Genomic DNA, 25,835 nt, shown 5'->3' with positions numbered 1-25,835 from the left:
AAAACTCCTTGAACATATGTTTTGCTTAGGTATATCCTGCAAGATGTTCTATGTGGACAGAGCTCTTCACCAACTCCCGTGGTTGTCTACTTATACACTACAGCAAAACTTGAAGATGATCACAATTGCCACTTTTGTGGCTTTCAATCCCATGTCAATGGCAGCTGTAACTGATTTATATTTCAGAGGTTCGCTCTTAAACATCGGAATGGGAAGTTAGGGAGGTAGAGATGCCTTCTGACCACACGGGTCTTCCACCTAATGTGTTATCTAATAGGCATGTGAGTAAATAATAAAAGCATGCCATAATTGTCAACATTATGACAGCTATTTGGAATGTTACATCCAATAACATATCAACTTATACTTTAAATGAAATCAATGTAAATTATTGACTAATAACAATCAATCTTTACTGTACACAGTCTTGACTGTACACATGAACTATCAACATTTCAATTTGTACAAAATGTAAATAGTCTCTTTTTATCCGAACTAACACGAGTCACCTTTTTTACCAAATATAAATGAAATTAAGTTAAATCGAATTTCGGCTTTTAAACTAGTTGTACAGGGATCAAACCGTCTGTATCATGAAGTTCGGTACCCCATACTCCCGAAGCATCCCCCACAGATTTTCTCAAGGGACAAGGTTTAATGCCTTACACAAGTCCACAAAACACATTTAGACTGGTTGGGGTAACTCCCATGCACCCTTGAGTACCCTGCCGAGGGTGTAGAGCTACTGTTTTATTGCCAGGATGAAAACTACACTGCCCTTTTGGCCCCTCCTACAGGTGGTGAGCCCTTGAGAAGGGGGGCTCACGTTCTTCTCTCTGGCTGAGCCTGCCCGGGCCCCATGGGTGCAGGCTCGGTCGGCTCCAGGTGCTCGTCCTAGAGCCCGACCTTCAGGTCTGGCTCCACAGGCGCGGCATTCATGTTTTCTTGACTTTGAAATGGTCGCGTCAGAATGCACAAGGCATTTGAAGTTGGCATTCATTCATTTTTCATTTTTTGTGGACAGTTTTTTGAAAAATATATATTTTTAGTCAAAGGATATGTATGTGTGGATGTCAATAAAAATGTACCTCATATGCATAGAAAAGTGAACTAGTATTATATATTGAGCTGTACTTTTGGACTCTGGTTTTGTGTTCCTATCACAGTTCAGCTTTTGGGTTCACCTCGGTTCTGGTTAAGAATATCTTGTTGTTCAGAACTTTGCAAAAGAAAGGGGTCAATAACAATTGAATGTCAATCAAGTGTTTAATGAAGCCACAGCCACAGTATTTAAAGAAGTCGAACTTCAATTCATGTTCACTGCTTTTTCCTTGTTCTTCCCTGCCCCCCAATCTTTTATTAGGTGTGAAATCTCTAGGCTCGTCACCGACTCTTGAGGGCTCGCTCCAAAATCTTGAGCTGAAGTTCTGCAGCCGCGCAACAGTGAAATGCGCCTCTGGAACCGTGGGAGCTGTAAAAGTGTGTGCCAGGACCCCAGGTGTGTGCAGCTGTGCCCTGTTAAAACTTTACTGCCTGTGTAGGAGTGAGAGAGTGAGGCCGACTGGACTGCATTGGGGTGTCTTTTACTTTTCCAAACCTATGCTTTTATGTCCTTCGTTCTGTCTCCTCGCCTTTCTTCTTGATGTTGATTCACTTCCAACTGTGTGATTAAGTTGCTGTTTTCTCCTGTGGGATTGTCATTGGGCTTTGGTCATGTCTTTGAGGCACGGATGTTATTGGAGACAAGAGTCCAACAGGTCAACCTGAACATATGATGTCAGGAGTTTTAAGATTTACTGCAGCTTCGGCTATAGACGTACAAAGAAATAATATAAGCGCACACATTGTTATTGAACATTCAATGTCCATCGTATTATACAGTGTATATATATACATTGTATGATTATATAAAAGTTTAAGTGTATCAAAATCTGACATTTGAAACGAGGTGACTTTTACAGTGTTGCACTTAAAAATGCTTTGTCAATATGTACTTCACAGGTGTCGTATTTATTTCAATGAGAACCTTATTCCTGTGAATTCCTGTGAATTCTTGTAAATGTAAATTTTAGTTGGATGGGTTTGCCTTTTGTTGCCTTATTATTTTATGTTAAAGATTACATCAATTGCTTTGTTACAGCAGCAGCTGTTGTGCAATAGACGTAAGGGATTGATTGTATTGGAAATTTTTAGAGCTCTTATTTTATTTCAGCTATCAGTCTAAGATACAGAATGTTTGATATTTAGCAAAATTTATAATTTGTCTTAACGTCTTGTAATGTTGTGATTACTGGAGAAAACATTGCTTCTGCCCCGTAGGCTCAGAAGTCGTAAAGGAGAAGCTTGTTCCTCTGATCCAGGGCCCATCCGACACAAAGGAACTTCATATGAGGCGATGGCTGAATGAGAGCCGCAAACCAGAATCACTTTTGGCTCCTGACCTGCTGGCATTTTCTGTGCAAGTGCCACAGCAAGCAGACGATTGCAGGAACTCAGGTAAAAAAAACTTCAGTTATTATAAGGTGACATAGAAAGCTGCATTTTCAGAATGCAGTGAAACCTAGATTTAACGTTCCCGCAACTAACGGACTACGGATTTAACGGACAGAAATTAGTGTCCAGTCCATTGAAAACACAACTCTCAAAGATACTATTCTTGTTTATTTGTCAAGCCCTTATCGATGGTATCCAATTGTAGCAGATGCGAAAAAAGGATGTGCGCGAACATTGCGTCTGTTGAAATCTATTAGCTGCTGACAATTGTCTCCCCAGTCAAAAACGAGGTAAGTCAGGACAAACGTGAACACATATCAGTTTCAAGCTTCACCAAAGACTGTAATGTATTGCACATTTTTTGGTCACAGAAACCCTCAGTAGTATGTCTAATTTAGAAATTGATTCATACAATCAAAATTACTGGTATGCATATAAGAAAAAACTTCGGAATCAGTTTTTTTAAGCAGACTTTTTTTTCAATGGAGGCGCATTTGTCCTTTCTCCACTCTTCAAAGTTAAAACGCAATAACAACAACAAGCATTGCGAAAAGTAAAAAAAACCCAAAATGGCAGGAGCGTCGCCGAACACACCGGCGCACAAGCGGACATCTTGGGCTTCATTTAAGCACTTGTTTCGTGTGTTATTTCTTCACAGTGAAGTAGATTTTCACATATTTTTGTGTTGCATTTATTTTCAACCCTACCCCCAAAAATATATCGTCATAAAATGTAATTCTAACCATTTGGGGGCCGGAACGGATTAAATCATTCACTACTAACCCATTCTAGACCCCTTTTAAGAAAAAAACAAAAATCCCTAAGTCTTGGAAAATTTGAAAAAAAAAGTATCTGGGGTTGAACGTGTGGAGTGTGAAAAGATGTATAAATATGTCTTTGGAAGTGAATGAGTTAATTACGTTTCCATTTATTCAAATTTCACATTTTTAATATGCTCGTACTTTTATGCTTTCTGTGGTAGGCATTTATTTACTAGGTGATGTTTGGTCAAAAGCATAACATTACATTCACAAAAACTGGGAAAACAAGAACACAGCTTGAACAGCTGGTACACACACACGTGACATATTGCATGCGTCCGTTTATTCAAATTTCACATTTTTAATATGCTCGTACTTTTATGCTTTCTGTGGTAGGCATTTATTTACTAGGTGATGTTTGGTCAAAAGCATAACATTACATTCACAATAACTGGGAAAACAAGAACACAGCTTGAACAGCTGGTACACACATACGTGACATATTGCATGCGCATATACACAGCAGACCCACAGTATATCTGTCAGAAATATTTATTTAATCTGTTAATCTGATATTTATTTTATCTGTTAATACTGTTAAAGTTGAAAAGACGATATTGTTTGAAAAGTAACAATTTGACCAGACTGCAACATTTTGCTCTGCGCAGGCATGTGTCCTGTCAAACATCTGAGAGATGCGTTTGAAAACTGAGTTCCTGTGTTCAAGTGCTCATGGAACCGACATATTTTGGGTATCTGATTATAGGCCTGTGTTTTGTTTGACTGTCAGGCTGACATCAAAGCCTTTAGTCCACCTATTCAATGTCCCGGCCGTCATCCAGAGGGTGACGGCGAGCCTGTTAGAGCAGTGTTAATGGAATGATGAATGCAATGTTTCAGTCTGGCTGAGATGAAAGGAGGAGTTGCACTCGTCTTAATGAGCTACCCCCTTTGGTCCGATAGGACTGAATCACGGGCCAGTATTTTGTAATCATGACAATCTAGAAATTTTGCTCGTTTGGCCTTTGCATCGAGCACATTTGATTGAGTGCAGGACTGGTTAAGTGGGGGAAAAAATCAATGATTAAAGTAACTAATATTAGTACGTGTGAGCCCAGTTGTGTCGGAAAGGTTGCGGGACTAGCGTCACAAAAGACACATTTCAACCCCAAACTACCTATTTTGTTTTCCAAATGTGTGCCAGACAATCAGCCAGTCATCCTACAAAGGGATCCCAGGGTAGATTCTTCATTCAGTGCGTAAGAAGAGGCAACAGTATTGGCAGAACTGGTTCACTCACTATGATAATTTGTCCGCTCATCGTGCTCTAAGCATCTCTCTTCAAGAGTTCTCACAGTTCTCTTCAAGAAGAATATTGTCCTACTGGGGCACTTCTTTCCCAGGCTCAATGGGCTTATCGAGGAGATCGATTGGATAACATCAAGATGTCTGTGATGATGGTGCTGAGCAGGATCATGGAAGATTCCTTCCCAAAGTGCAGGTGTGACGGAGAAGGCTGGGAAAGTATGTTTCACTCCGGCGGGATTGAAAAGGTTTAGTGCGTAGGTTGGATTTATCTTGTATGACACCAGTCCTGTAAATTTTCTGAAGCACCTCAATCACATTTATCATCTTAAACCATCTTTCACATTTTTAGTATGGACAGTTATTTATACATATTTTTTGATTTATCTTGAAACTGGAAACACATTTCCTTTCACTTGCATGACCAAAAAAAAAAGAGTGTTGGGTAATGTTTTGTGTTTTGGTTCTCTGATCGTCATCAAAAAGTGACAATTAATGAAATAATACAGATAAACCCTGCCTTTGACATCACTGGAGTACAAGGGTCAGCCAGATATTGCGCGTTTACGTAATCATTTAAATTGTGATTTTTGAAATCTTTGATCACATCATTCGCTCAAACCTCCAGCGATACTCTCGTGACTTATTGTTTTGGTGTATGGACTTTTGTAGCCCTCTTTGGCTTGATCTTGGCCTGTCACTGCTGATTGATGAGGGAGACTTTGGGGGCCTTGGACAGGCCTAATGTTGGGGACCAGAGGGAGCACAGGGCCAGAGGGCGTGTGAGGAGCTTGGCTTTATGCTCAACTTCAGGGCGAGCAGCGGCCTGCAGGTGTTTCCCGCCACCCTGCACCACAGTGACTTGCAACAGTGGAGGAGGGACTGTTAGGTCGGGTGTGCTTTTATGATCATAGCGAAGACAAAACGAGAGAGTGAGTGAGGGATAGCATGTGTTCTCCCTAAGCACGCCAGCAGCTGCAAGACAGTGATTTATGCTTTTCTTAGAACTCTTAGCGTTCTGAAAATGTTACATTTAATCAAGCATACTGAGAGTAGAGCAAATGTTAAAGATGTTCCCTATAAAAGACTCCAGTTTTGATCTCTTTACCAAACCACAGAGGCTATGGAAATAAGGGTACAGGCCATCAAAGCAATCTTAATTTATAGGTATTGACACTTTAATTAAATGTATCCTTGGACTGTGGTCTGACATTGTATTAAGAACATACAGAATGTATGATGTTTCCTAATAGATTTTGGAACTGTTTTCTATTCAGTCTGTCATGCATGAGCGAGTTGGAAGTAAAAAAGATGTGCATCCTTCAATGTATGATTTTGGTGTCATGGTGTGTGCTTCCAAACTCTGTCATTCACGAAGTAGGGTAACCTACATCAGAGTATTTATGGGAGGTGGTTGGGTTGGGGGGGGTGTCATTTTCTTGTAGGACGGAGTAACATTGAATAGCTGTCCGCAGTGGTCACCAATCGTGTCAGAAAGGCTAAAAGTACTTCAATTGAATGTCATAACTGAGTTTACCTGTCCACAGCAATAAAACAGGTGGCATCTTGGTGGAAGCTTTTAGACCAAAGACTAATGAGAGCAGATGGGAAAAAGAAGTGCCACCTGCCTTTGATCTGAATATTTCAGCTTCAGACACACTCCAGCAAGTGTTGTGCCTGCATGCATTGAAACACACATGCTCTCTTTTCTGCAACTGGATACTTTGAATGGGTTGCACCATAGATGAGGTGTGAATTTTGGGATATCCCTTGGTAGTCTCCTCCATTACAATATTTCAAAGACCTGCTGTACTTTCATATGTCCATCTATCATACTCCCTTTCACTCCTGTGCGTGTGTTCATGCGCTCCGTCGACTGGTAAATCAACAGGCTGGCTTTGTTTCAGGCAGCAGCATGATCGTTTTAAGCTGCTGGCTTGAACTTTGGCTGGCTGATAAATCCAGAGTAGACAAACTTAAACTAAAAATAAATTTCATGCTTCATTATGAGAAAAAGTCTTGTGAGGTACTCAGTGAAAAATTAGACCAGACATACTTTATTCACAAGTCATTTAGCAAAAAGTGCAGAGTCCCAAGTCCCAAGTGCTACCACCGCTCCTTTCCCGAAGATGCTTTCACACCAGTTTGCTTTTTTTTGGTCTGAATTGAATGAACTTTCATTTTTGCAAAGTTAAAAAAAAAATAACCCAGCCTGGAGTTTGCCCAAAGGCAACTGAAGAATTATCAGACGATGAGAGAGAAAATTTACTGATCTGTTGCATCAAAGATAGAACTCTTTGGCCTCTATGCCAGATGTCATTTTGTTGTTGATGTAGTTTTAATCAGCCACTTCATTTGTGGTACAACTTTGACATTTTCTACGGCCCTGGGCTGAGCCAGCGATGTGTCACAATATCTAACCTAACCAAAGTGTGATGACTAGTAGCTTTTGCATTGATGGAGAGGTCGGATCCTATCTGCGAGTACTAATGTGAATATGTGTGTCGTGTGTCGTAATAATCTCCTGTTTGGTGGAGATACACGCTTGCTCATTCGCGATCGTGGCTTTCTCCACCGATCAGTTACGAGGAGAACCCAAGTCCTCCACTGGTGCCAGACTGAAGCATTTTACGAAGCAGAGGAAATACCAATGCCACCGTTTTTTAAATATCCAGAACAATCGGTGTCACGGGTGTGACGAGTTAGCGTTCGGTCATTGCCGCAACAGTTGGCAATTCCGCATTGTGCAACAAAAATGCAAATTCTGAGTTTTGCTTTTCAGTGTGTTTGATTGAGGCACAGAATGTGGATCCTGACTTGAACCTTTGAGGCCTGGGCAGGAGCTGGGAGAAAAGTCAAGATGGAGGAAAAGATGATTTTAGTAATGGAGAGAGAGATCCTGGATGAGAAATTGCTCCAGAGCACCTTGATCGATGATCTTTCAACTGGACAATGATCCCAAGCACAGAACCAATATATTGAAGGAGTCACTTGAGGACCGCTTGAGTGGCCCGGATAGAGCACGGAGCACATTCTGAGATCTGAAAATGGCTATGGACCGACACTACCCACCCAACCAGACGTTGCTTCAGAGTTGCCGCAAAGAGTAATGATTGAAGCAGCTGAAGGACAAAGATGAGTGTGCCAATCTTGTCATCATATTCGAAAAACGAGGCTGTAATTGTTGCAAAATGTGTGTCAACAAAGGATTGAGGAGAAGCTGGGAATACCTGTGTATCATCATTTTCGGATGTAGTCTGGAGTACGTGATGATAAAAAAAAAAAAAATACGTTTTTTCCATTTTTTTAATGCAGGAAAAAAACTGAAGCCCTGTGAATACTTTCTGAATGCTCTGTATACCTCAGTTATCTTTTTCATCTGCATGACTGTTAGCCTCATCATATTCAACAATACATATGTGGGAAGCAGAGCTGGTAATGGGGAGATTAGACCCGAGGGAACCCACTCAGAGCTGGCTATTGAGGTCACTCACAGCCCATTAACAGAGCTGCTCATCTGTGAAGCGTACTAAGGCCAGTCTCACAGTGCTTAAAGTTTGACTGGCGCATGAGGCTGAGACGCAGTGGGCAGAGATTTGAGACAATGTCTGAAACACTACGATCTGATAGTGATGACTGGGGTTGGATTGGCGTGTGTCTGGCGCTGCGGCTGTGGCTCAGTCTAAATTACTCTCTCTCATATCACTCCTCCCATGTGTTTATTTGGCACTAACCAAGTCACAACAATGCGAGGAGTTAAGATCAGAATGATACTAGGGATTGTGTATAGGAAACAACTGACACTTTTCCAGATTCTCATTGAAATTAAATATGAAACAGAATGACTGTTAAAAATACAGTCACATGAACAAACACAAGCCAATTTAAAAACTCAATCACCTTTTGAAATTATGGGATTTCAAGCAAAAATATAAATACATTGCAAAATAACTGTACGCAACCTGGTGACCAAATGAGATAACATGATTATGAAACAAACAAAAAAGGATCCAGGATGGTGATGCTTTGATATGCACACATTTCTTACAGAAAACCTTTAGTCAAATTTCACAAATCCACAAAAGGTACCGTATTTTCACGACCATACGACGCACCATATTAAAAGGCATACTGTCAGTTATGGGTACTATTTCGGTATTTAACACATACACAAGGTGCATTGCGTTATTCGATGCTGGAATGGTAAAATGTACACTATCTTAAAAAATACGGAAGCATGAATGCAAAACTGAGTTCCGTTGTAGTTTATTAAAGTATTTAACAATGTACACGTGTTATTTTTTTTTTACCTATCCTCATCCACAATCCTTCAAAGGGCTCATCTTCTGTATCTGAAATGAACAGTTGGGCAAGTTCTCCATTAAACAACCAGGTTCCCTCGCGCCATTGTCAGAGTGAGTCTCATTGCCATGCGGCTCCTCAGAAATGATGCCGGCTTGTGCGAAAGCTCAAAAAACAGTGCAAGCAGACACGTTACCCCAAACATTCACAATCCATTCACAAATTGTTGCGTAACTCACCCGGCGCTGCCTCCCAGTCTTAGTAGAGCCGTGTTCGCCATTGCTCCCACGCTGCTCGCAACTTCACTTTGAATCTGCCTGGAAACTTTTCTTTCTGCTTAAAATTCACCATAGCTGGCCGTTTCTGTCTTTTACCATGGCAGCCAAGCACAATACTAAACGCCGACTTGTGCCCTGTTGTGCGTATCGCAACTGTGCTGGTCCTCTTCTCTGCATTGTGGTTTGCCGGGATGTCGAAAGTGAGCGGCAATTTGCACATGCTAATAATGTGGTTGGGCTGGATGTGTTGGTCGGAAATTTATTTTGTGGTATTTCAAAATGCAAAGTATGCCTGTCCCTCATCACTTGCTGTCGCCCAAGCGGCTATGTAGGACTCTGGGGATTGGTTGCAAGAACAGGCGGTAATGGAAGCCAAGTGAGGCCAACAAAGTTGCAGAATAACAGATTAAAATCTCCAAGAAAGCGTCTTCATTTAACGTAATGCAGAACATTGCACTTTTTAATAGGAGCGCAAGATGGCTATCTTTTCCTTGTAATTTGCCGAATCTTCCTTCCCCGGCTGGGTAGATGGTGCCGTTTCATAACCACGAAAGCACCAAGCACCATGGATTAGTTGATCTTGAATTTGCTCTCTGCTACTGGATACCCATGGTCCTCCTCGTAACTGATAGCTTTCAGTTTAAAGCAGGGGTCCCCAAGCTACGGCCCACTGGCCGGACACAGCCCGTCAGCACATTTGGCCCGGCCCTCTAACCCTCCTGTTGTCCTCGGGTCAAAATGACCCATCACTGTGTTAAAAACGCCCCAAAAAACCCTAACTGCAAACAGCAGTGTCTACAAGCCTACTGGAACCTACAAAAGGATTATAAGGAAGGAACACAAGAACTTTAAGAGACTGCTCATATGTGCCAGAGAGATTCTGCTCTGACAACTGAGCTGAACTTTTATCTGTTAAGAACAGAAAGTTAATGTTCCATGGCTTTTTTTCTATGAAGAACCCAGAGAGAGTTATTTAGTTATTATTTATTTCATTAATAGTGTTATTATTTCTTTCCTGACTTTTTTTCTGGAAAGAACCTGGCAAGGGTTATTTGCTTATGTGTGGCTTTCTGGAAAACAATATATTTTTTAAGCTCCCCTACGATCGTCACACCTTTTCTGTTACAAACTGACCCCCAACAGAGAAGGGAAAAGTTATGTAGCCCTCACAGGAAAAAGTTTGGGGACCCCTGGTTTAAACTGGGCTTCGTAAGCGTGTCTCTTCGTAGGTGCCATTTTGGAGACCATTGCCTGTACCGGCCCTATTTTCACCGAGTGGAGGCTTTAGCGTCCTCTTTCAAACCCACAACTTCCTACGTTAACGTCCAGATGATTTCCTCAGTTATGTCCGCCTTTCCTCTATAAAAGCAATGTGTCGGCACAACATCAGTCAGTCAAGCGAACCCCCATCCAAGTCACACAATAGTATTCACAGATTTTGGAACTCGGTGTATTATTAGGTGCCCCATCCATTTTTTAGAAAACTTAAGACTTTTATGTGCGCCTTATGATCGTGAAAATACGGTATTCCAAATACAAGTTTAAGTTAGTACGTTTCTGAGAGGACAAATAACCAAGTACTGAGCCAGCATACATTTGTTTTTGCCTTTCTCATCTTCTGAACAGGGAATAGTTTGACAATTGTGCTATCCTGTTCAATTTTTAAAAATTATGTATTTTTTTATTATCCTTCTTATTTCAACTAGGTTTTCAATGATGTCTGATGTACTTATAATTGCCAGCACCATAGTGTTGTAGTGAGTGGGCTAAACATGAAGATTTGGCCTTGCAAAGTAGAGAGAGGTCACTGCGGGTCAAGGGGGGTTCTCAAGTTGTCTTCCAAGAAGGGCAAGGTCAGAGGGAAAGAGAGCAGTAATGATCCTTATTCACCGTGTGAAAGTTAACCCATCAGTTTTGAAAATGTCTAAATGCATTAAAAGACCTAAATGGATAGAGAGCGGGGGGAGGGAGAGAAAGAGAAAGGCAGAGAGAGAAAACGAGAGAGAGTGAGAGAGAGCGCGCGAAAGAGGTTTTCTTTACGATGACATTTCAGTCACATTTAGCAATAATTATTCATGAAATTGTTGAATTAGAACTGAAATAATTCATCGATTAATTAACCTGAAATTATTTGCGAATCGTGTGACCAGCTGTGTAACATTGTCCAGCACATCTTCAACCTGAGCCTGAAGCTGGGCAGAGCTCCACAGCTGTGGAAAACTTCGTGCCTGGTCCCAGTGCCCAAGACCCCCCACCCTAAGGAGCTGAACAGCTACAGACCGGTGGCGCTGACGTCTCACCTGATGAAGACGCTGGAGAGACTCATCCTCGCCCACCTTCGACCGCTGGTGAGCCCGTCACTGGACCCGCTGCAGTTTGCCTATCAGCCAGGCATCGGCGTGGAAGACGCCATTATCTACCTCCTCCACTCAGTGCTGTCACACTTGGAGAAGGCTGGGAGCACTGTGAGAATCATGTTCTTTGATTTCTCCAGTGCCTTCAACACCATCCAGCCCAATTTGCTGGGAGGCAAACTGCAGAATGCCGGAGTGGACCACCATCTCACAGCATGGATCATAGACTACCTCACAATTCGGCCGCAGTACGTGAGATTGTAGAGCTGTGAGTCGGACCGGCTTCTCTGCAGCACTGGAGCGCCGCAGGGGACTGTTCTGGCTCCATTTCTGTTCATCCTCTACACCTCGGACTTCAGACACGACACTCCAAACTGCCACCTTCAGAAGTTCTCCGATGACTCTGCGATTGTTGGCCTCATTACAGAAGGGGACGATCGGGAGTACAGGGGACTGACAAAGGACTTTGTGGACTGGTGCCAGCAGAATCTCCTCCATATCAACCCTAGGAAAACTAAAGAGTTGGTTGTGGATTTCTGCAGGAAAAAGTCCTCACCAGCACCGATGAACACCCAGGGTATGGACATAGAGAGGGTGACCTCCTACAAGTACCTTGGTGTTCTTCTGAACGACAAACTGGACTGGTCTACAAACACGGACACCCTGATTAGGAAAGGACAGAGCCGACTCTTCCTACTCAGGAAAGTGAGGTCTTTTGGGGTTCAGGGGTCGCTCCTTAAGACGTTCTATAACTCGGTGGTGGCCTCGGCCATCCATTATGGCATTGTCTGCTGGTCAGGCAGCATCTCAACCCGGGACAGAAAGAGACTGGAGCGACTGGTCAGGAAGGCCAGTTCTGTCCTGGGTTGCTCCCTTGACACTCTGGAGGAGGTGGGCAACAGAAGGATGCTAACTAAGCTAAAAGCTATGATGGCCAGTCCCTCCCACCCCCTCCAGCCCGCCCTGACAGCACTTGGTAGCTCCTTCAGCCAGAGACTGTTACACCCGCGCTGCAAGAAGGAGAGATACCGACGCTCGTTCCTACTGACTGCTGTCAGGCTGATGAATAAAAAATAACAATAATAATAATAAAATTATGTGAAGGAAAATTGTAAATAGTACTGTGATTTATCCATTGTGTTCATATTGTATTTAATTGAAAGATGTTTGTTGTTTTTTTTTCTCTTTCTCCTTTCTACATACATTCTTGCTGCTGGAGGCTGTAAATTTCCCCAGTGTGGGACGAATAAAGGATATCTTATCACCTGTTTCAAAAAATTAACCTTTTTATCCAAATCCTTGGAATTTAGTGAAATAATAGCTGAGAGCAGTTGTGATGAGGCTCGACTGTCCTGATAATTTCATTTATATACCGGTACATTACTATATAAAAAATTTCATGATTATTTCAACATTTGTTCAGAATAAGCTTTTCACATTTGCCATCCCAACCACTAACGCTGGGAAAACTTGCAGACTGGAGGATCAAAGCCGAGTAACAGGATTATTTAAGTGACCATGCTGATGGACCATTCACTATATTTCAGTAAAATAGCGAAGTGAATTCACTCCATAATATTTCTTGTATGGCAGCTTTTATTGATTGTTCGAAAAGCCCACATTGTTTAGATATTTGTAGTTTTTAATGTTTCATGCATTGATGGAGTTTTTTTCTGTGAGTTTGAAATGTCCTACTGTCTTTGAATGCACCTCATGTTTCATCCAAATCGCGAGCATTTCCGTGTTTACACATCTCTAGTATTTGGTCTGCATTATACCAATACATCCATAAATACACAAAGTCAACATTGTTTATTCAAAATTTTTATTGTTCATTATTAAGTCTGCAGCGCATGATTTCCGTTCAGCATTTTCCACCACATTGCCTCGGGGTATGTGCATGCGCGACTCAATACCCCATGGCATCATGTTTTTAGCATTTATATATATATTTGCAAATACGTTCAACCATATCCAAGTTTTCAACATTCATACATATTTACAAATACAAACATATCCAGTGTCAAAAATGTTTCCTCCAAATTTTCAGTTCTGCACTTCTGTATGCCACACGTCGGACAACCATCACTTCATAAACGCATACGCTCCGACGAATGTCAGCTAAAACGTCAGAGCATAAACAAAACACATTGATGAGCCCCCCGAACACGCAAGATTTTTTGGGGGGTAGGGGGTTATCAAGCATGCATGCTCTACACCCACCACAAGGTCTTGTGTGACATCACTGAAAGCTGAAAAGTCACTTGACCTTCTACCTGCTCTGAAGACCTCTGTTCTTCTTTATCCATTGCCCCGTCTGCCTCTGCTTCTGAATCCAGTAATGCCCCATGAAATAGCAGTCTTTATAATTACAAAATTGCTTTTCATCAATTTGGAATTATATTGCAAATGCAATTAATTGTTCAGCCTTAGTCCAAACTGATTGCGGCAACTAATAAACTAATAATAAACCTATCTTCACTATTGGTCATTACTAAACTCTCGGGTCATGTAAATGCAACTGATTAAATAGTAAAATGAAATTCAGTTCCATGGCTTGGTTTTCCTTTCTATTTTGTTGGATCTGGATGTAAATTTTTAAATTTGATTTAAAGTCAGAAATTATTTTTGTGTGTTGGATTAAGTCAGCGATGGTTTAAATTTTGGATTTGTTTCATTGCCAGTTGAAAATGGAAAGAATGTATGATACACAGACTGATTTTGACTTTCTAATTTGGACATTTGCACAGTGGTAATCTTTGCCTCATTGTGTACCAAACAAGACGTTTGCATTTTATCCAGTTTATGGCTGAGTGGCAGAGGTGGGGGAGGTCAAATTAGTTAACCTTATCCAAGTGAATGTTGCCTCCATATCAAAGGCCAGCACATTCCACACATTCAGATCAAGCACATCACTCAACAAAGTCAAAACAATTGGCTTCCCTGGATTGCCTAATCATGGTCTTTTTCACACATTGGAGAGGATAACATCCAGAATGATTATGGCACGTTTATACCAATGTCTTTACCTGGATTTACATTAATTTGACAGCTGCATCAGCACTAAACTTCCATATGCACAGTATTTTCCATGACTCCAAATTCCATTTAAATATCACATGCATTTTAATATTATTATTACTGTAATTATGGACTTTTAGTGTAATGCGGTTTATTTATGAATTTTGACTCACGAGCTTCAATCTGTCACAAGATTTACCCTTCATCCTCCCACATCTGACCACTGAAATTACCAAACACGTCATAGTCGACCAATGCAACTGTCTGAGTCTGTATTGAATATTCAACAGCCATTTGCGATGGGCGTGCGCTTGCGTGAGGGTGGACTGGGCTGCCTCAACTGATGAGAAAAACCGGAATGCGTAGCGGTGCAGGGCTGGTAAGGAGCAATTTAGCCCAAAAAGAAGAGTGCTGAGTTGTGTTTACTGAGCTTGGGAAATGAGTGCCATAAATACAGTCATCTCTGCAGCGCGACCACCGTCTTTCTGTTGATTCTTCAACGACCGATTCCCACTATTCCTGGCATTGGAAGAAAGAGAAAGTCCAACCATGGAGTGACATCCACTCATGGACTTTTATGTAATATGTCCTTGCATCCCCTGCGTCTCCCCAACACATTAAAAAATGATTTCCAAAGCCTGCACTGTATCGTTGGTTGGGACCACCGACTTATAGTTATTGCGGACAGTAACTGAGTAAATAAATAAAAAGTCTTTTGTCTGCCAGTCTCGCAGTGTACAAAGTAATATCCCCTGCCACCTCCTAATATTAGAATTTGGTCATACATATTCGTAGAGCCAGTACTTAAGTCAAATACAGGCTAACCAGAGTCCTGACATCCACAAAATGAACCTTGCAAGGCGCTATTGAAGCATGTTGACTGGAGTTCTGTGCCAGTAGCCTAACCAATATGGGCTTCACCGCTCCAGTGGCCATCAGGAAACAAAGTGCTGCCGTGGGAAAGGGAAGGGCATGAGAGCCCATTAGCTTCTTCACAGCTCAGCTGTTGTTGCATGCCTCCTCCCATGTTCCATACCTTCCCTGTCTCTCTTTGCCCATTCCTCCCACACAAAGTCCTACCACAGTCTAAATCTTTCCCAGTACCCACGCTTTTGCAGACTATAATGTTTCCCAAGGCATTTGCCTAAACCTCAATGAACTACAGGAGCCACTGCCAACGTTTGAGGTTGTTTATTTCGAGTTTTACATTAAGCAGCAGTGGCAAGAATGAAGGCGTGGCAACTTTGTCATGAGGACACCTGTTATGGAGAGTGTATGATGGATTGGCTTGACTTGGGTGATGATGGCATGAATCTAACTTTTCCTTGTAACTAATGTATTGTACATACACACAGGCACACACACGCACACAATCAATTACAATGTTTTTTTGGGGGGGGGCGTGGCGCTATGACGATGAAGGCTGAAGCGACAGCTGAAGCTGTAAGCTAGGTAAGACATATTCTCTTCACCAAAAAGACCATTGTCTGGGAAAAAAAAGAGTCCTTAAACATAATGTTTTTTAATGGCTTGACTGATGTTACTTTTGAATGGCTCGAACAAATAGTTTTGCAGACCAAAGCACAGATTCACAGCAAAGGATGCCGTTCTCGATTTTTGGATCCCTTGGACACCCAACAGATGAGATTAGATTGAGACTTTACAATCGTTCATTTTGTCACTTTTAAACAAATGATAGTTTTTTATTTTTATTTTATTTTATTTTTTTATCCGTAGCCGATTCTGAAGCCAAGTGCCTGCAGGGTGCTAAAAGTGGTACAATATCGATGGATTAAAAAAAAAATAATGCAATCAAGCAAACTGTGCCACAATGTGGGCTTGAGGATTTTTTAAAGTTAGGGAAGATAAGGTTATTCAGTGTTTGTATGGCCTTGTGTCCAGTTGTTTGGCAGTGGCTTCTCAAATTAAATGTCTTTTCCATTCATTCTGTGTTCTATACATTTCTGCTTTGTCCCCAGTGTCACAATAGGAAGTGTATTAGGTCAGGCCTAAGCAGGAATCGCTGGAGGAAGTAGAAGCGTAGCATCCTATTTTGTGTCAAACTTTCTGCTGTTCAATGCTGACTGCAATAGTGTCAAAGCATTATTGGATTTCTCCCTGACATTACAAATGGCAGTGGGATTTGGAACGATAGCTTTTGGAGAAATAACATTTGTTTTTCTTATCTATTTGTCCTATTTTGTTCAACTGCAGCAAACGTCATTCTTCCTTTTGTGGCCCCCCATCTTTTTGAAATGAGCAAGGAAATAGAAAAGGTTCCATGTGGAATTCAAATGAGATGGCCGTGCTAATGTGTTTAGATATTTATCATATGTTAATATGTTTGTCAAAACATTAAATTCTTGACTCCCTTGCTCCACGTAACCTTCCCTCACTCCTGTGTCACGTTCGACACAAATGTTAATGCCAGCTGTCAATAAGACCAGATTCGGGAGATAAGATTTGTGTCATAGTTTCTGGTTCATCAAAAGTTATGATCTCTTCGGTGAGGAGAGATGGAGCTCCCTTGGCCCTTCAGCCTCTTCCGGAACCTGAGCCCTAGTGTTTGTGAAGGCCAGACAAAACCTTTTCACTGGTCATCTTCACGTTTGCAAAACTTTTATGACCAGTTGTCATTCTCTGACTCTAAACACTCCTCATTTATGTGTCGTGTTCTTCTTTGTCTCATCGTCCCCGGTCTTTTTATTCTCTTCTCTGACTCACATGGTGTGGCTTACTTAGAGAAGGCCAAAGTTTAAGTTTACTTTGGTGTGTATGTCTTTGTTTTGGAACCATGCAAATGGACTGAAGAAAGTTGTCATAAAAAACAAAAAAGGAAAGAAAAGGTCAAGTCAAGTCAACAGTATTTATAGAGCACTTTCGAACAGCCATCGCTGCATACAAAGTGCTGTACATGGAGCGATTTAACATACACAATAAACAGTAAGACAAATCGGTAATGAAGGCGGTGGAAAGCACCAAACAGTAAAATCAAGGACAAATCATGCAGAGTCGAACGCCAAAGAATACAAGTGAGTTTTGAGGAGGGCTTTAAAGATGGGCAGCGAGGAGGCTTGCCGAATGTTCAGTGGGAGGTCATTCCAGAGAGACATACGTCTCCCTGGAATGTCGTCAAAAGGTGACATACAGAGCATCAACTCTAGAATGCTATTAAAGGGCCATGGTTATGTATTATTTTCTTTGTATTTGTTTTTTTAGTCTTGTACAGAGAAATAGTTGCTACTAGTGAAAGTACAGATTAGACTGAAAACGTTATGCATTTATAAACATTCTTTTTGCCGGTATTATCTGCGTGTAATCACACACTAGATGAATTACACGGAGTGACCTGACCACATGCTCATTAAAGAAATTAATAAGGAAAACATTTTTGACCATGAAATATAATCTGGTGTTTTGAAAGCTGTGGCGAATATGTGCCCACAGTGTGTATCAGTTTAATCAGCTTCCAGACTGCACACATTGTCTGCACTTAGAGTTTTAACAACAGGCCTGGGGGCTACATCCGTGCTTCTGTGTGAGTGAGCGGCACAGTTAAGGTGTAAACTGTGATCAGGGTCTTGGACCTCCAGAGACCTCTCAACTCGATGGCTGACAGCACCATTAGGGCTGTGTTTCTCTAATACCGGGAGAGTAAATTCCCCACATATTTTCGAGGCCTTATACAGATAAAATCTGTTTCCATTTGCTCAAAGTGGTTTGTGAAGCTGATGATGAGCGTATTTCCACAAATGGTCATGTCTTTAATGTATACATCAGGCCCCAATTTGCCTTGTGTATCATCCATGTAATTTTCGCCAAAAGTGTGTCATTATTTCTTTTCTGTTCATAGTTGCTGTCGTTCAGACATAACCTATAAATAGGTAACGAGTGAGTCCGTTTGTTGCTTACCGCAGTTTCGAATGGATTAAAGTGTCGAGACTGAGAGCAAGTTGTGAGTTTGCTGGGTCATATTAATGATGAGTTTGTTACATTTTGTTTCAAAGTCAAATTTCGTGTACCTCTTCACACATGAGTGTGATTGAGTCGTCTTCAGTGGAGCACTTCAATTGGTGATCTGACATGATCACTATAGATTATTTGTATTGTCTGCTTTGGGTCTTTGATTCCGTTTTCATTTAACATAAATAAGAATGTGCTGAACTAGTCTTTTAATTTCTAAAATCTTGTTTATGAATACATTCCGTTCCCCTAAAAATGTATTATTTTATTATTTAATTATCAGCCACGACAGTTTCGCAAATGCGGATTTATGTACACATGGGAACTGTGTAATGCATGACCTTTTTTTTTTTCAACATGCTGGTGATACATGCTGTTACCTTCACTTAGATATCGGTGCCTGAATGCTGTTTTTGTTCATCGCATCTTTTTTCATTTCTAACAAAATGCAAACCTCAACTTTTAATTATCATCTTTGGTAATCTCCTCAAAGCAGTTTCAAGAAAAATAAAAATAATTTCCAGTGCAAACGAAGAGTTGCAAATGACATCACCCATTTGCATTTGATAGCAAAAGGAAAGAATTGTTTTTTTCTTCTTTGCTGTCAGACGCTATGGGGCGATGGGTCCTAATGTGGGTTCACAGCTGTCGGTGGACCTCATTGGCCCTGCCCGCTCAGCTGTCTTGACATGACACACTCCCCCCCCAAAAAAAACAAAAAAAAATGTGCATGTGTGGCCCGACCTGGGGCCAAATGTGGGAAGGTTATAGTGGCTCCTGCTCCTATTTTACAGACTTTTACAGTGGAGAGTGTTTTGGTCTGCATATGAAATCAGGCCATGCATGCCCATCCCGGTGTTCTCGCTTCAAAACAGGACAGTGTGCAGCTGGAGGAAATTGAAGCAGTGAAAAAGAGGGCAACTTGAACCACCACGTCTGAAAGTGTATAGTTGACATTGTTATAGTGGGAGTAAAAAGGACTTGTACTCCCCACAAGTGCGACCAGATGAAACAGATAAATGGGGCGGAACTGTATCATCCTTATACATGACTACAGAGAAAACAAATGCTTTTGAAGGGCGGTTTTGGGAAGGTGTATACTATTTGAGTGCATGTTAATCTCAAGAAATTACGGTAAATTCCAGTCATGTTGTTGTCGTCACTTATTCAAATCATTTGACAGTATCTCTTCGGTACCTGTTTTAAATGCTTCTGATACTCGAATGATCGTTTAATTTTTAGGAACGAAAGTCATTTTGTACCAAACAGGTTTCAATCATGCAATTTAAATATTATCAAATTGTAAATGGCAGTGATTTTTTTTAAATTCATGGAATACATGGATGACAGTTGAACCCCTTCCTGCAGAAAAAGTATAAGATATGATCCTGTTGCACAGTAAGTTATAGCCTTTCCGTCCTTTCTCCTTGCTATATCAACAGGATCTAATTTTCATTTTCTTGCTGATTAATGTGCCTTGTTTTGTGACTGCATCGCTGTCCTCTTGCTGCACTTTGCATATTTTCCTTGTTAAGTCACTTTCCTGCTCATTGTAAATCACCGAAATTGAAAATGCAAACTCCTTTGTCTTGTAATAAAACATGTGGACTTGTTTGCTTGTGCACGCACGCTTTGTGTTACACGTGTGCCTTTTGTCAATTGTCTACTTGCTGTCGGGCTTGGTGGCTCTTATGTAGTACAACATTAGCGGCTCATGGAATCACTCTCAACCTTTAACCTCCATCTGCCTCTGATAGACAGACACCTAGCCACTCTGAGGTGGGTTCTTGATGGCTAAGCGATAAAGAGATGTATGACAATCCTGAGAGGGTGAGAGGCCTCTTTAGTGAACTAATAAGCCTGGCTAATCTGTAAACCCTATGATGGCCAACACTCTCCCACCACCTCTGCCACCTCCGATGTGTTTGGCAAAAGCATTTCAGCACCGCTGCTTCTGGATCCGTCTTAGTCTCGAGGCTAGTCAAACAGTCGCCCTGTCAGTCCAATCTGCCCAGTCCGCCAGTTTCATTTAAGAGGCTCTTTAATGCCTCTGATTAGGGTGTCAAAGGTCACGCCGTCGTGCTTTTCTATAACATGTAGGAGGACGGAAGGTGGGACGGTGTACTGGCGGGAGTGTGCAATGGTGTGATATGAAGCAGATGGGGGAAGCTAAGCCAAGGCACCTAAATCACCTGGTCACATGGCAGATTTATGATGTAGAACTTGGTGTTTTCACACTACCATCCTTCACTTAATGTTAATTGAATGCCAGTTTGTGGAGCCCCCTTCGGCGTGGGTCAGTAGGGGAGGTGTGAACACCGCAAACGAACTGGTGCGGATGAAATGAACTGGCCCGAGACCTCCTGTATTGAAACGTATTCTAAATGCTATTTATCAGATGTGAAAGCTTAGATGAAGCAAGTTGTGTTTGATTTGCTTCTGCCATTCTTGAAAACTTATCATACATGTGCCATGTAAACGGATGAAACCATTCATTTATCGGATTTGTGTTGTGTTTGACATGTGAACAGTTGGCAGCAGTTCTTCCTTTCACTCCAAGAACCAAACATATTTTTTAAAATGCACATGGCTGTTTTCGGGTGAAGGGTAGCTTGAGGGATGGTCTAGATATTTACACTGGTTAACAGCAAATGTTAGTCAGAGTTACATTGCATTGCAGTTTTAATGCATAAAAGGAACCAGCTTATTCTGATAAAAACTTAAATTAGTGTACAAAAAGTGAACAAACTTGTTCTGATACCAATGTTGTTTTTTTTACATGTTGGAATCATTAAAGTTGAGTTGGTTTCAAAATAAAATGCGATGAAAAAGCAAGTTACGTGGTTTATTTGGAGTTATGTCGAGTTAGTATAAGTTTATTTACAGAAAAGCTATTGTTACTGGATCAAAATATCAAATCAAAATGTAACAAAATCACCTTTATCGTTTATTTGGAGTTATGTCGAGTTAGTATAAGTTTATTTACAGAAAAGCTATTGTTACTGGATCAAAATATCAAATCAAAATGTAACAAAATCACCTTTATCGTAGCAAAATGTATTGTTACATTCGTGTCGATTCATTTTGGCCCTTTATTGATATGTATCGAATCGGTTATAACCCTAATAACTATATTACATACTATATGATTGTTATTATATCAGTATTGTAACGGAAATCTGATGAGCTAGAGTAAAAAGGTGGGCATATTTGGATTGAGCTCAAACATAGCAAAAGAAAACATCTAGAAATGTTTTCTTGCATCTCTGACGGGAAAAAAATGTAAGATACTGTATGTTGACCACTGTTGAGAAACATTAACTGATATTAACATTTATCATTATAATTTTTTGCTGGTACATTAGCAGCTGTTAGGACCGTAAAACAAAGCCAAATGCTGTTTGCATTTCTATAACCAAATTATATTAAAAATAATGATAATTTAAAGAAAAAAACATCATATGGTTTATTAGCATACTTTTGGTACATTTGGGATTTTGGTTGTGTAATTCAAATCAAACTAGTGCGGTCAAAGATGTTGATTTTATACCCACCAACAGATTCTGGCTCCCATAAAGCTGACTCCACCTCTAGTGCAGCACCAAGACTCACAAATGTCCTAAAATAATCCATTTAATCTGAAGTGAACGTGAAAACCATCTCAAATTTGAGTCAGAACTCCCCATAAATTAAAGTTGTGATGATTGGTAGCAATACCTTGCGACATGCTGTTAGCCCTGTAACCTTTTAACCTCTGCTCTGTCAATGTAGCCCCCCTGCAGTGACAAGTTTACACTGCTGTTCACACCTTGCTTATCAAGGACCAGTCCTTCTCTGCTATCACAAAGCTTCACAGGGGCTTCCTCTATGCCACAGGGAAGCTAGACAGGCCACGACACTTGGAGTTAAGGCCGCGCCTGTAAAAGCGCGAGGCATGTTTGTCCCAGGGGATGAAGTTGCAGAAGACATGACTGGCATTGTAAAATTAGATGTTGAGTCCAATATTTTTACATTTTAAGTATGACCATGATCTGTCCTTGCCTGCTAAAATACATTGTTAAACCAGTGTGATTCAACCCGAAATTATTGTCTAATTTCATTGGTGAGCTCATGACTTCCAACAGATCCTCTCAGCTGGTGGCCACACAGTAATTCACCACACACATTGTGTGAACATGGCACTGCCAGACAATCAAGAAATGTAAAGGAACATTGCAGAGTGTTGTTGTTGCTATCAACATGCTAACATGGGGTCACCAGTGACAGGGGAGGGAAAGAACAGCACAGAACAGCAGGGTGCTGGAGACGGTGGTCAGACACTGACTGTTTGCCAATATGGTAATCTACCACGACTCCCCCCCCTGCCCCCCCCCCCCTTTTCTATAGTGATTCAGTTTATTGCGTCAAGTTGTGTCCATTAAAGCACAACTTAAAGTAGGCATATTTTAAAGCAAATCTCACCCTGTTTGTGACATTTCTTTTCTCAAAATAGACTCCTTGCTCACACAGTCTACATATACATCTACTGTATGGTTGTCAACTCATGTCATCTTCTCAACATGCACACACACCACACACACACACACACACACACACACACACACACACACACACACACACACACACACACACACACACACACGCTTAGGTCTATATGTGTATGTATGTATGTGTGTGTGAGCATGTGTATATATACACTGTATATATATGTATAGATATGTGTGTGTATATGTGTATATATACACTGTATATATATGTTTAGATATGTATATACATATACATGGATACATTGAGCACATTTCATTCACTTTCTCGCTGTCCCCATGACTGTGAGAAGAAGGCCTCTGTGACCTTTGGTAGGTCCTTGTTACATCACTGCCCCCATGTGGTTTGATTCGAATAATGTGAACCCCTCTACCTATACCTGATGACAGACCAACCCCCATGGTGCAATTACTTTGTTGTATATCAAGTGTTGTAGCTTGGGATTTGTGGTTACTTATTCATGTATTTTCCTGGTAACCACTTCACAGCACTGCTGTCTTTTGGATTTAGGATGTGATGAAAAACCTTTATTTGTTGGCACGGATATGCTTCTATTTTTCCGTTTGCTGTGGAGAAATGTACTGTTATGTTCAACTGTTCTATACGTTTTGTCCGAAGTGAATTCATGACCTTTGTGTTTCTCCTTTTAAACAAGATGAGAAAGGCGCACCATCGTCTTCATCATTTTTGCAAGGAGGTCAACAAGACAAAGGATCTGACTTAATTTTATTCCCCACTAAAATAACAGAGCCAGTCACTTTTCAAAATATGTCCAGCCATGCTTCTATATGAATCTCCGAGGTGGTTGTGTAAAATATCCGTGTAAACATGTCTAGTCTATGCAGTTTGTGTGCGTGCGTGCGCGCATGTGTGTTTGTGCACAAAGTTTTGTAAATGTTGTGAGGCAACAGGAATGCAGCCATTCAGAGGTCTTCTCCTCTCCAAATAAATATTTGGTGATGACAGTATTGAAGATATGTTAAACACAAGCGGGGTCATTTTCTATTCAAATAAACCTCCGTTGTGGTGTTGGTGATGGGCACATACGGTCTGTATTTCTGTTGTGTTCAGATGAGGGAAGGAAGAGTGGAGACGGAGAGAGAGAGAGAGAGAGCTCAACATATTGACAGTCAGTTTTAAAGTCTTGATGGTATTGTTGCATTCGGGCTTTGCTCTTATTTATTGTGTACCAAAATGTAATTGTATAAACAATCGTGAGTGGTGGTGGGATATGGTGTTGATAACATTTGACAAAGTGGCAATAATTCTTCCCAAAATACAGTGCAGTGTATTTGCCCTTTTCTCAAATTCTTTTTGCATAGTTTCCTACATTAATGTTTCAGATCATCAAACAAATTACATCAAGATAGAGAAAGCCGATATCAAAGGAAATTTTTAAATAGTAATGTTATTTATTAAGGGGGGAGGGTACAGCAATTCAAAACTACTTGGCCTCTCTAACTAATAAATGATTGGGCAACTAGCAGCAGCAACAACTGAAATTAACTCATTCAGTACCAGCCAATTCTGGACCAAGTCTGAAAAGACGTTTAAAAAAGTATTTGGGAGTGAATGAGTTAAGCGTTTTCCAGAACTGGCAATGAGTTTTCCACATCTCTTTGGAGATGTTTTGGCCCACTCTTTCTTGGAGCATTGCTTTATTCAGCAACACTTGAGGGTTTTAGATCATAAACAGCTTTTTCAAAGTCAGGCCATTCCAATCCTATTCAGCCCCAGACCATCACACTTCCACCATCATGTTTGACTGTTGGTGTGATTTTCTTTTCCTGAAAGCCCGTGTTCCATGTATACCAGATGTACCAAGACACGCAGCTTCAAAAATTGTCATTTTGCGTCTCGTCATGGCATACAATATCCTCCCCCAAATCTTGGGGTTCTCTTTAATCCCTGCTGACCACAAGAGGTGGTGCCGAACAGCACGGAATGTCCTTTCGTGCATGTGCAAGTTTGGGGATGCATACCAACAATGTCATCAGTGAGCCACATGTATTTTTGTCAGCAGTGCTTTTCACCTTGGAACTATGACATTGTCATTTTCACCAAGTCTCGACCTTATTGTTGAGTCATGAATGGAAGCGAGAAAGGCCTGCAACTCTTTTAGATGTTGTCCTTGATTCCTTTGTGACCTCCAGAATGAGTTGTCGCTGTGCTCTTGGGTCATTTTTGTTGGTCGCCTCTTCACCACTGTTCCGTGTTTTCTCCATTTGTGGATAATTTCTCTCAGCATGGTTTGCTGGTGTCCTAAAGCTTGAGGAATGGCTTTGTAACCCTTTCCAGACTGGCCAATGTTAATTAGTGCATTTCTCATCTGTTATTGAATTTTTTCGGATTGTGGACATTTTTTTTCCATCTTTTGGCCGACTTCATTTTGTCAAAACAGAACACATGTAAAGCTAATCAGGTGGTTAAGATAAGACATCCTTTATTTGTCCCACACTGGGGAAATGTACAGCATGAGGCAGCAAGAATGTAGGTAGAAAGAAGAAAAAAAAAACAACAAACACCGTTCAATCAATTATTATTATTATTATTATTATTATTGTTGTTATTTTTATTCAGCATCCTGACAGCAGTCGGTAGGAACGAGCGTCGGTATCTCTCCTTCCTGCAGCGCTGGTGTAACAGTCTCTGGCTGAAGGAGCTACCAAGTGCTGTCAAGGCGGGGCTGGAGGGTGTGGGAGGGACTGTCCATCATAGCTTTTAGCTTAGTTAGCATCTTTCTGTTGCCCACCTCCTCCAGAGTGTCAAGGGAGCAGCCCAGGACAGAACTGGCCTTCCTGACCAGTCTCTCC

At 41.1% G+C, this 25,835-nt stretch overlaps 1 protein-coding gene across 4 annotated transcripts in view; it reads left to right on the top strand.

The window, feature by feature from the left end:
* The window catches only part of LOC127601436 (intermembrane lipid transfer protein VPS13B-like), a 344,543-nt gene that overhangs the window by 88,560 nt on the left and 230,148 nt on the right, over positions 1-25,835 (top strand). For 3 of the 4 annotated variants that reach the window (XM_052066675.1, XM_052066677.1, XM_052066679.1), the window contains 2 exons: positions 1,364-1,510; positions 2,329-2,496. In XM_052066675.1, coding sequence (XP_051922635.1) covers positions 1,364-1,510; positions 2,329-2,496 — 315 coding nt within the window. Of the gene's footprint in view, positions 1-1,363; positions 1,511-2,319; positions 2,497-25,835 lie in introns of all 4 variants that reach the window. The other variant, XM_052066676.1, reaches the window with a different exon arrangement.

The sequence above is a fragment of the Hippocampus zosterae genome, chromosome 5, assembly GCF_025434085.1.
Source record: "Hippocampus zosterae strain Florida chromosome 5, ASM2543408v3, whole genome shotgun sequence".
NCBI classification, from domain to species: Eukaryota; Metazoa; Chordata; class Actinopteri; order Syngnathiformes; family Syngnathidae; genus Hippocampus; species Hippocampus zosterae.
The sequence above is the reverse complement of the archived record's forward strand: the minus strand, read 5'-3'. Positions and strand labels throughout refer to the sequence as shown.